The following is a 12,870-nucleotide window of genomic DNA, read 5'->3' on the forward strand; positions in this document are numbered from 1 at the left end:
TCCCACAATATCAAGTCCATTTCATAAAAGAACTGTTCCTGTGACACTGGGCTCTTTTTTATCTTGTAAAGATTTTAACTGTCAGAGATTTTAACTTATGAGATTGTAGTTGTCTCTAGAATTAGAAACCACTCCAGTTTTCTTGAAGAATACCACATATCGCCCACAACATAACAGTGCCTCAGTCTGTCCAAGTAAAACATAAGTGATGCACTTAACATATTTCCACATTTTTCAAACAGCTCTTTGCATAGATGCAAAGACCATACTGTAAGATCTCATTCCAAAAGTTCCTTTTAAGCAACTTTCTACTAAGATTTATCTAATACATCTGTAATGGTATCCAGAAGATCATAAATATTTCCTTCCCTATATCATATATGTCTTTTTTTTTCTTACCAGGTCACAAAGATAAACTCAATATTACTCTCTTTTTTTTTCCCCACTTCTTTTCTTTCTGCTCCAGCAGCATGTTTAAAATGTTTGAGAAGTGCTTCATTACTAAAAGTCTTCCTCAGAAATATACCAAAACGTAAAGTTGATGGAGTTCAGCTGTGGGTTCCTATACCACTATTGAAGAGAAGACAATTCAGGTAATATGGGTAGAATTAATCCTTCTGCTCCTAAAATGACAGACAAGGAAGCAGTGTCTTCTAGGTTCTCTCCACCTCAGCCTTTCCACAAGCACCCTCTACCCTTTATAATTCCTGATCCTCAGGGACAAAATTCCAGAATCTTTCTGAATAAACCTACTTCCAACAACCATCTGGTTTTGCATGTACGTCCTTCATCTCCTGCATATTCCTCTCCAGTATTTTCAGTCTCAGCTTTTTCCTTTGTTCTAGTTTGCTTCTCCATGAGACTCATCTCTTAGGCTTAGTCATCCTTTAATTTTAGTCATGGACTGAGCTCTAGACATGCAACTAAGTATAGCTGTAGAAGTATATGGCTTTTAAAGCTATTCAGCTGTCTCGATGTTCTTCAGTGTTGAACAAACTCCTCTGTGTTTGTGCTTTACATCATTGAAGTGCAGACGACAAAATAACTTAGTTTCAGCATCACACTTTTCAATAGTTTAGGTAATTTCTTATTGGGGAAAGGATATATCACACACATTGTTTCATACACTGTTAATTAAAAAAATTAAAAAGCTATTAATCAGGAATATTTTATAATATTCTGACCTTTCTAGGAAGGCACTCAACTTCCATGTCTGTTTGTGGTAAAATTAAAATAGTACCTTTCACAATGACCAAAACCCAGACTTCTTACTCTTCAGTTCCTTACTGACCTATTTGGAACTTGTATAAGGAGTATTCCAGGAACAGCTTTCTTGTAAAATGAAATAGTCAAAGAAATTAATTACTTTGGTATATTTTGTATTCCTTGCAAACAGGAAATTTTTTGCTTTTACAGTTTAGTTTTTCGTTCAGCTTTAGTCTAAAACATTAGAGACTCCAAATTAATGTTTAGTCTTAAGCATTACAAGATGAATTGGACTAATAATTATTTCCTAACTTCCTCAATCACTACTATAAAATGTGTGCTATCAAACTGACTGAATGCTATATATTTTCATTTCTATTTCCTTATTTGCATACTATCACAAGCTTGCTAAAGATCTTGGTAACTTCCCACTGACGTGCATGTTATCCTTCTCACTCTTTTTGTACAGACAACCTTCTAATCCCAATAAAAATTCAGTTCAAAAGTTTTGTGTTGTCATTAATTGCACTATTATTTTAAACAGTGGATCTATTTCTTATAAAGAACATAAAGCATAATATTTGCATAAGACTTTTTTTCCTCTTTGTGAATAACTTGAGCTTATTTATCTTTTGGACCAATTTAAGTTAATTTGATTTTCATTTTACTTTTACATCTGCAAGTTTCCATTGATTCTCCCTTGCTGTTCCCGTTACAAGAATACTCATAACAGGTAGCATAAAATGTAGAGAGAGATCAACAGACAAAAAATCTATGGATTTGCTTAATTTTTATTACCCTGTTTACTATAGGATTATTGGGAATAACAGCAGCAGCTGGCTGACAGGAAGTCCAAACAGAAGGCTCCCAACTGAACATTTAACAGTACTTCAAGAGCAGAGAATCAAATCCTTTGAAATCATGGGCAGTACCTGAACTACAGTGACCAAACTGGGAAGTGAGTTTCATAAGACTGGGCCATTATAGAGATTAAAAACAAGCAAGCAAACCAACAAACAAACAAAAGTGGATGGCTGTCAATACCAAGAAAGAGCCTGGCTGTACTGGCAAAATTAGAGTACCATCCAAAGTGTTGACGATTTGGAATCATGATGAAGCAGGATCATTCCTGGAAGTGCCATGGAGCCTCATTGTACAGAATTCTGGATTTTGTGGATTCTCATTAAAATGTCTCAACAACTATTTTGGACGTGCTTTTTGTGTGTGTGTGTGTATCCCTTCAACTGAATTTATAAATTATATTTTGCCTTCCAAATGAGTATTTGGTCTAACAAACAGAATATCCTTCTAAGGTATACAAAAAACCCCCATGCAACATGCAAACATATAGACATGCAAAAAACTACTAAAACTGAATTAGTAAGTTCTTATTGAGAAGTTGGACACGCTTTCCCTGCTTTTTTCTTTTTTTTCTCTCCTCTTTTGAAAGAAGATCTAGTCTTACTTGAAAAGCAAACATTTAAGCTTAAGAAGCACCACTAGGAACTCACCCCTAAAAGTCAATCCAAATCATAAAACCAGCCAAACACTAAGAATTCATTTACCCAAATGTCATTGTCTATACTACAAATGTCTACACCTGAGCTAGTCTGATTTTTTTACGCATACATTCAGGTCTCCAAGGTACAACTCCCCTCTCAAGTAGGTCCGGTAAATTATACCCTAGAAGACAGCAAAATTAATCCCATCCCTTGTACCTTACACCCCATACATAGTTCCCTGTTACACATGTGAATATGCAAATTTCCAAGCAGAAAAATTTGTACTACCTTCTCTGTGTTATGTGTTATATGTAGATAACTATTTTACGTGACACAAATTAATTCATAGGAGCGTATGGCCGCTATTACTTGTAAACTGCACCTCGGAAGCACAAATGTTAAAACAAATAATAGGATCCCATATTATTTAAAAAAAAGACATAATTCTGAGTTACAACCTACCAGATATATAGCTACCTTCCTCTAAGCTCATTATTAAAAAAAACCACCTGTACTAAAAGTTAAAATAAATAATTTAAATCATAGATGGAACTAAGTAACGAGGTGGGACAAAATGTCCTCTAATACAAAGATAATTAAGCCATAATAAAGGAGTTCAGCTACACTTTAACCTAAGGTCTTCTCATGCTAAAAGAAGAAACAGGAGTAAGTGTGCATATACATATTTATATTAACATAAATAAATAAAAGTTATTCTAACCTGGAGATTTTCTCAGTTATGTGTGAGCTAATAAAAATAATTTTAAGATACCGTATTTTCTGCAGTCATTATAAAAATAAAATGAAATATTAATTTGGTTTATAATATACTTGAAACTTGATATCATAATTTTCATGTTTTCTTTCCCAATATGTAAAAGCAGGTGTTTTAGGAGCTGATTGTCTAATTTTTATTGTAGAATATTTATTGTAGACTAATTACTTTTTATTATTTAAATGTTTTATATTAATTCAAATTTCTCCTTATGTAAAGAATAAAATTTGATTTTACTTCATGTATCAGAAAATGAGGAAATGGAAGTAGTTTCCCTCTTTATGCACTTGTGTATGCTACACTTTTCTACACATTCAAGAAAATAACTTTAAAGTAATGTCAAAATCTGTATTTTGAATGCACATACGTCTCTAGAAATAACAGTTTATCTGAAAAGTCAGGCATTTTTCAGGTTAGGCATCCAAAAAGGGCATTTCTGCCACTTTGAGATATAATTAATTTTCTTCGCATTCCCTTTCTGTAAAATGGGTATAGCATATCCAGCTTCATAGGAATGGTGCAAATATGCATCTACCACTGTTTGTGTAATATTTTTCCTGTAGGCACAGAAGTGGCCCTAGAAAACTTCTGCATTCAACACAGGATTCATATCACGTACGTTAAATAAGACTGGGCCAGACACTGATTTTTAAAAAATAAAATATGGAATAATTAACTATTCACTGAATGAGGTAGGGGTTCTGTGGAAAAATACAATATGTGATGGCAAAATTAAAGTTGCACTGTACTATATGGATGGAATGCTGTCACATTAAGGTTGGAGAGACATTCTGGTATTTCCTAATGTTAGTCTTATCTTTTTCAATTCGGTGATGGTCCTTTTACGTAGGTTTTGGGTGTAATTTTACTTGATGCCTGAAGACAGTCACATCTAAAGATTTTGCAGTACTATCTGATACATTGGCAACTCTGGCAGTTTTCTCAAGTTTACAGTACAGGAAAATTCTGCTTCATTGGTAATAGCAGCAAAGTGGAAGGGTTTTCTATCCAGGAAGTCCAACTGTACTTTCAACGCGCTTCCTATGGCCCCTGCCTCTACAGGACAGTGTGCCAGCCAATTTAGATAAATGCTATATCTAATTCTATTTAAAAAGCCATCATTTCTGTAACTGGAAAGTAAGTTAACAATAACCTCTTCTACTTACAATGGCCAGTACATTTTGGTACTAAAAGTCTGCACTAAACTCAAGGCTGCTCACACAGCAGTTACAGAAGACTTAAGCTGAAGCTTCTACAATCCCTCTGCTGGCCACCCCCTCCATGAAATTAATTTCCTTGTTTTTCTCCTAAGAGCCCGTTTCCTTTCAGGTCCACCCTCTGAACTTGCTCACCACCACTCTGACATCAGATGTTTAAATGTTCCATCGTTTCTGTATGGCAGTGTCACATTTCTTCTCTTTGGCTATTAGTGGGACTTTCTGACAACAATTATAGGCAAAAAACACAGGACTATTAAATTACATCAGTAGAAACGCACACATATTGCCAGTGAAAAATGAAAGTGAATAAATGTTACAATAAAATTTTGTCTCAGAAAAGGCCTATAAATTGAGTTATATAAAAAAAAAAAACACCACCACCCTGTCTGCAGCTACCTTGGTAAAATAAATTAATAGTAGATTTCTGCTATTGGATAACAGGAAGATAACATATAATATATATTATATCTATTATAGATGATACATTGTATATATCATATATTTAATGTGTGTGTATGTTATAGTATATACAAACAAGTTATAAACAAGTATAACATAATCACTGCTGTGATATATTTAGAGAATTAGCAAACTTTAGTCTCATGTATTTACTGTGCAGTAGAAGACTAATGTGCTACTGATCACCTTGCAGCTGACGGTACTGGTTTTCTTCTGGTTTATTCTTAATTCTTTCTATAAGTATTAGTAACATTATATGGATAAAGTGCAATTTTTTATTCTTGCATGCTGCTCTGTTCTAACTTTTACAATGTAGAATTATTTCAAGTTGCTATTTATGTGAGGTATTTCCTTTATATTTTCATATATCTTTCTGCTGAGTGAAAAAAATTGATGTAGTGAAACTGCTAACAAGCTGAGCCTTTGAAACCACGGGCAGGTGATGAAAGCCACCTCATGTCTAAAGCATCCCCAGGTCACAGCTGTCACACTCACTGCAATTCATTGCTGTCACAATCTGCTGTCCCTGCTTGTTGTTGCTTTCCTCTTATTCATCCAACTCATATATCTAAACATTCCATTACAAAAAGACATCTAATGTTCAACTCATGTTTGAAAGGGCACAACACTCTTCTGAAATATAATTCTGAAGATTTTAGAGCACATAGTTCACTGCCAAATCTAAGGTATTGCTTTGTAAGGCTTCCCTTGTAATTTTGTCTTTGTCTCATCTCTTGAGCATAGCAGGATAAAATGTTTGGTTGGTACATGATCTCAGCTTTATTCCAACTTCTTATCATGAAGAAATGAAATATTTCCCAGTAATAGAAAGGCATTTGAAGCTTTGTGAGTTTAAAGATAACAGCACTAACTGTGAACTCAGTGAATTGGAAGGAAAGGTCAGTAAGTCATCTACTGTGGCATGTTCACAAAGGCAATTCTTCTATCCAATGAACCAGGTTGTTTATAATCTGAAGACTCAGATTTTCTAAGACTTAATATTGTTCTTTGTTACTTAATTTTGTTCTTTGTTACTTAATTAAACAAGGTTACAATTGATTTCTTTTTCAGAGTAGAAACTTCTCATAGGTCTTCTAACTTTTCACAGAGTTTAAACTTGTAAACATCTTGTACTTTAATTTCAAATCTATTCTGTCATTTTAGGTTATGACTATGAACTCCAGGATGAGTGATGCAAAAACTTGTCAAATCAGCTTGTGGAAAAATTGTCACTGAGGAAAAACATTTAAGTAAAACCAGGGTTAAAAAAAAGAGCCAGAAGATAATGAAAACAAAATCAAAAAGTCTAAAAATGTAGCAATAAAAAAATAAAGGAAGATACGATTCTAATAACAGCTTTGAGAAAGAAAGCAACTGCACTATTTGTACATTCCTGTAAAAAAACAGAAAAAGGAGGTCTGACCCTCTCACATCTATTCTCTAAGATATTTATTTTGATTGTAGTATAAGTTATTATTCATAAAATTTACATTGCCAGTGCAAGGTTCAAAAACTACGCTGATTAGAGTTTCCTGCTCAACTACTCATTGTATATAATTCAGTGGGCACCAAAATCAGTTTCCGACTATGCCCAGCGAGGAACAGTTAAATTGCCAGTGACATGTCCATGCTCATAGGAAGAAAATCTCCCTCTAACAATAACGTCATGCTTTTTTGTAGCTCAGGTTTATGTTTCAAACCTGGTCAGTATTAAAAAATAGGAACATAATTACTTGGCCATGCTATCTCTATCCACATGACCATATTCATCTGCCATAGAAAAAAACAGAGGACATAAACCTAGACACATGTTGATACCACAAAGGGGCTGAGGGGAAGAGTATAAAAGTCCTGCAAGAGTAACTTCCTTATCCTTTAGAGTATTATTGAAAGAACTATACGTAGCAAGAACTTACATTTAGAAGGGAGGTTTGGATGGCAGATTAACACTTGTGTTTATATATTTACCTGTAGTACAAATGTATTGTGGGCAATATGCCACAAGCCTTGACTGAAGTCATGGCAGCAATCAGGTAATGTCTCCATCAGGTTCTACCTAAAAGTCCTAAAACTCTAACTTAGTCATGCAAACTTTAAAAAATGCATATTACACCCTTGAGTAAGCACAGTTTTCTAAATAGAACTTAGGTTAATTTGGCCATTTAAAACCACCTAATTGTAAATCCACATCTTTTTAAATTATGGTTATGTGCAAACCAAATGGGAACACAAAACCTGTTTTGTTAAATAACTTGCACAAGATGTTATGCCAGGAGCTGCGCGGAAGTTGGCAGATACAATGAAGATTTAATTAGCATGAATACAGGATAGTTGAATTTTCAGAAATGGCAGAGATAAATAGTGTAGATTATTAATACAAACAAAAGTTTAAATAAGCAAGATTGGGGGGGGGGGGGGGGGGGGACGACACACAAAAAACACACACACACACACCCCAAACATTTTTCCAGTTACAAAGTGCTGCTAAAATGTTTCAAACACAGAACTAGAATTGCTAGGTACTTTCAGAATCTTCACCCAGATCTTAATGAAATTCTTTTTCCAACTAGATGAGCTATAAGAATGAACTTGTTAAGAAGTTAAGGAACCCTAGGAAAAGGAAAATTCTCTGATATGGCACTGCCTATCATTAAAATAATTCACGTAGATACATGATGACAGCGTCTACCTTTCAGAGTCCAATACTTTTAAACCTACTAGGCAAGTTTAGATCAGATGAGCCAGAAGTACATCTCAGTTAAGTGCTTCCTGGGTCCTGCAATATTCCAATAATGGGGTGAGATCTGTGAACACAGGAGGCCCTGCATTCCACAAAAGGAAACATTTTTTCACATAGCCTCAGAGCTATGTTGTAATTCAGATGTACCTGATTTGGTAATTGTAGACAAAGATCAGGGGTATGCTCCCATAGACATATTTAAATGTAGGCCACAGTAACTTAGGCAACTTTAACAGCTAGAACTAGCTTGTAAATCAACTTCATAAGCTCAAAGTGAGCTTGTCAAAGTTTAGAAACAGAAGGGTACCAATGCTCTTGAAGGTCAAATTTTGTACTCTTAAATATGAAATCAAATAGCTCACAGAAAATTAAAGAAGGGAAAACTAGGAAAAACAGTGAAAACAAAGTTTTGTTGCCATAGTAATTCATACTTGTCAGGTGGCATTTAACATGTGCTCCATCCCAATCTTCATTTTTAGATACCTCTGTAATACAAGTGGTCACTGTTCCAATTAAGAAAATAAATTTAGAATGAAATAGAGCACCACGCATGTTCCAGAGCACTTCAGTATCATGTAACTCTTACTAAAGACTGGTCAAGTAAGAACCGGAAAAAAAAAAAAAAAAAGCTGCAGAAATCACCATGCCATTGAATAGTTAGTTAGCAGCAGTGTTTATATTCCCAGGTCATGGGCAAGATGGACATTAGGGTGGAATCTAGACTTTCTGACATAGCACCTAAAGAAACAATTCTTCTCAAAACAATGTCTTAACTCCCCATGTCATCAAAGGTGAGAAAGGAATGCCACTGAAGGACTCCAAAGGAGACCCTACATTTGAAAGTGCAGGTACCTAAATTAGGTCATCAGACCATAATTTTCTAAGTCAACAGCAACATACATTTGTTGACTTTTAACTGAATGGTTCTTTATGATTCTCGTCTTGTTAGGTTAAAGAGGAAAGGAGCACAAAAATGTTGAATGTCTTAATAAATTCAGATCTCTTCATTCTGCTTACATCATCACGAACTTCAAAACTTTTGCAACTCTGGATTTGAAGGTCCAAGAGGTTTTAAGTATACCTAATTTTTGTCAGAGGAACTGCATTAATGGCCAGATTGGATGGGGCTTTGAGCAACCTGGTCTAGTGGAAGCTGTCCCCACCCATGGCAGCAGAGTTGGAAATAGATGCTCTTTAAGGTTCCTTCCAACCCAAACCATGCTGTGATTCTGTGATTTCCAAAACAGCCCTAAAATACCAAACAACCTTGCCTTTGCATATCTGTTTCTAACATATGAATGTTACATAAAAGCACAAAAGCTTGTGTACTTTCTGTATCTCATTTATTAGAACTAAAGAAGGCTAACAGGTAAAATGTAGATATCGGAATAAATGTCAAGTCAAACTATAAATATCTAGTGGTAAAGAAGAAATGCCTTTAAAATGAAAATACATCTTCATTCAGAAGACACCATGCCTGTGTTAAATACCTTTATTACCAGATTAATTTAGTTACAGGCAGCAAGCAACCTTAAAATTGGTAGACAATACCAGATATCAGATACTTTTGAGACAACTCTACAATATCACAGTTGTGGCCTGCAGATTACTGGGTCTGTTCTGTGCAACCTCATTTCATTCTGTTCTGGGATTCGGCAATTTAGGTTCTGCAGAGGTAAAGTATCAAGCCTTTCAGCCTTTTTCAGATAATTTGCAGCATTTTGGTTCAAATACTTAGATTTAAAAGTTGGAGGAACAATCTCTACTCATTTAAGACAGGAGTAATTTCTTCCTTGATATCTTCAGGAATGTTACCATTAGATGAAATATGAGAAACCAGAAAGCTGTGTATTCTGTATGAAAATGCTTCAACTTGAGCACTATTTTAATACTGATTTAGATAGGGGGAGGAGAACTGAGAAGAAAACAAGGGCCACCAGCAGCCTACTGTGTTCCCAGAGCTACAACAGTTGGGTTTCTTGTATATATTGACTTTATGACTTACATTTGACACCTACCCACCTTTATAATATTTATGACAGTTGTGAGTATACTATAATTTTGTGTTGGGTTGGTTGTTTGATTGTTTTTTTTAATATAGTTACCTTAATAACAGATGTCTCAACGCGGGATGGAGGACTCTGCACTTGTGCTGCTGCCGCCATGTTGGCAATGGTACTAAGGTGATTCATCTGGCTCATTGCCATCGTGACAGATGCTGGAGGTAGGCTCACGGGAATTAACGGGTGGGGCATCATCATAAAAGGAAGTTCCAATCCTGGGCAGGGGGAAAAAAAGGGAAATAGGTTTATGCATCTTTTTAAAACATTGTCTTTTTTTTCCTCCTCATGGACAATGTTCAAGTGATGGATGACAAGATGGTTCGGTTCACATTATAGGACAAAGCAACTATATGTCAGTTCTCTTCCGGGATATGTATAGGTAAATCACTAGCAACCATGGAGGGTTTCTAGCCACAAGGAGAGACTATTAGACCTCTTAGTTTGTTCATATCAGTGTAATGTATGATATCATTGCTAAGCAATGGCTGTTTATTGTCTTTTTTAATATCTGCTGCAAGGTGCCTTAGCAATGCATTATTATGCCACTGATGCACAGGTTAGCAGTTATTTTAAGTATCAATTTTATTGCATATGTATTTGTTCTTTATTGTCTCTGCTTCCCCTGCATAACACTTTAAAGGAAGTATTCCAATATTCCCACATCTTTGATTTTTCACAGCCTATTTATATAAACACAAAATAAAGACAGGAATTGGAAAACTGCTGATGTTAGTGCTGAAAGATGTCAACCCGTACCATTTGGCAGAAGGTGGTTCTGTTGAAGAGGGTTGAGAGGATGGCTAACTGGAACATTATGCTGTCCAGGCAAGTTGGGGTGGTTAACAGAGGCCTGTGATCCTTGGGTGGGGGGAGACTGAAGTTTTTCTTTATCCCAAGAACCATCACTGCTGCCTGTGGGGAATGAATATACATTATTTGGATGAAGGAAAACTCCTAATTTTCAATGTCTGAATTTGAGAGAAAGGCCAGCAATCTAACCTTTGCTGCACGTGGCAAATTTTATATTTTTTTATATTTTTTTTTAATATGTGGGTTGGGGGAAAGAGTTTTGAGGTGTTTATTTCCACCCTCTGAAAAAAGATATGTAAGGATAACTTTTTTAAGTTAAGTTAGAACACAAACCTAAAAGTATTATAGTTGTGCTCATTCACATGAAATTTGTGTTGGGGTATATTTTACATACGCTTTTGCCATCCTTAGCAAGTAAAACTATATATGGCATTTGCTTTATGTGTGAGAGAATATAATTTCCTGAAAAAAACTAAAAAAAGAATACTGCCTGTTATGCCAATTAAAATTTAAACTACAGTCATATTTCTTCTTTTATTGGTGAATAAATAAAACATTATAGGAAGTAACTAAAAAATTAATTTACTGAGGGCACCAACATGCATGCATATGTGTTTGTCTGATGATTCTATTTTGTAAATTCAATTTTTATTTCATATTATTAATTAAAAAGTAAGGGATTATTAATTGATTCCTGCAGTCTTCTGGAGTGGAATAGACTAACAGCAAGGAAGAATGTGGACAAATAAGTGCTAAGATGAGCAATAACTCATATATTTGAGAAATACTCTTTTTCACTAATGTAGTCCTCCTCATAAAAAATACCCACAGAATTAAAAAGAAGGGTACTACTAAAGGACAATACTAAAAAATCATATAACATTATGAATTTTTACATTTATATATAATGAAAATTTTAAAATCTTCCAATCTGATGACTTACATTACTCATGCTGCATATTTATGTATAATGCTGAAATTGAGTATATGTATGTTTATGCAAAGTTATCTATACACTCATTATATGAGTTTATTTACCATATACAATCAATAAACAATGCTTGAATATATTAATAAGTATGTATATATGCATGCATTCTCAGCAGTATTAATATACCCATCAGCAATACATGATTGTTTCCTTTTTCATGTAGAGCACAATTTCACCCTCTTGACTTTGAAAGTTTCTACTACTTTCATGGGAATTTCTTTTGATAAGGACTTTAGGATAGCATCAGTTAAAACTTATTTAATCTATACTCAATTACTATTTAGCATTAGGGATTAGAGCAATGTGCCTATTTCTGAACGGTTTTGTATATATGTTTTACTACTTAATGAACAACAGGGCCTGAAAAACAACTGATACTACCTCCTCCTTACTTCAGTAGAAACAGGATTAGCACATTAGTCTTGACATTTTTTAACATCATCTTCATCGGATGACAAAAGCACAAAAGTTGGTAGAATTCCAATTTAATTTCTCTAGATCTATTAAAAACCTGATTGTAAAAGATGTACAACATAGTTTATAATGAAAAATACTACATTATTACCATGATTTTCTTTCCCTAGTTACTTCATGAAATCAGTTAAGGCTCAATATAAATTCTAACTCATTAGCTCAATACTGTCTCAATCCCAGTGTAAATTGTTCAGAAGTAGGTAATGAAAATTCAGTCCAAACCCTCCTACAATCAAACAAAGCAATTTCATGAAACAATGAAAAGAATCAATTATATCAGATACTTTTATTATTTTACAAGAAATTGTCACAACCTTTACGCAGCATACATAGTTGAGTTAGTTAATACATGATTTGAATCTCATCACCTCTGAGAAGTGAACATGTTTTCTTGTATCTTGAGAACTTAAGAGACTCTCAAAAAAATGAGCCTATTTCAAACATATGTAATTGAATGAGCTAAATCTTAGCTGGATAAAGACATTTTTTCCCTGTAATTTTCTTTTTTCTGATTTTCTGCTTTTTGCCACTATGACATAAATATTTTACTTATTTTGAATATTCTTCTATTATAAAATAATACTCTGGAAATGAGAGTTAAACACAAAAATTTAATTTTAGCCAAAATGT

General features: G+C 34.3%; 1 protein-coding gene across 6 annotated transcripts in view; it reads right to left on the minus strand.

The window, feature by feature from the left end:
• DACH1 (dachshund family transcription factor 1) overlaps positions 1–12,870 on the minus strand; it is a 369,849-nt gene that overhangs the window by 110,864 nt on the left and 246,115 nt on the right. For 3 of the 6 annotated variants that reach the window (XM_055702636.1, XM_055702635.1, XM_055702637.1), the window contains exons 4-5: positions 10,722–10,877; positions 10,008–10,180 (exon numbers count right to left, since the gene is read on the minus strand). In XM_055702636.1, coding sequence (XP_055558611.1) covers positions 10,008–10,180; positions 10,722–10,877 — 329 coding nt within the window. The remainder of the gene's footprint in view (positions 1–10,007; positions 10,181–10,721; positions 10,878–12,870) is intronic. The other 3 variants (XM_055702639.1, XM_055702638.1, XM_055702640.1) reach the window with 1 other exon arrangement.

This window comes from Falco cherrug, chromosome 2 (assembly GCF_023634085.1).
Source record: "Falco cherrug isolate bFalChe1 chromosome 2, bFalChe1.pri, whole genome shotgun sequence".
Classification (NCBI taxonomy): domain Eukaryota; kingdom Metazoa; phylum Chordata; class Aves; order Falconiformes; family Falconidae; genus Falco; species Falco cherrug.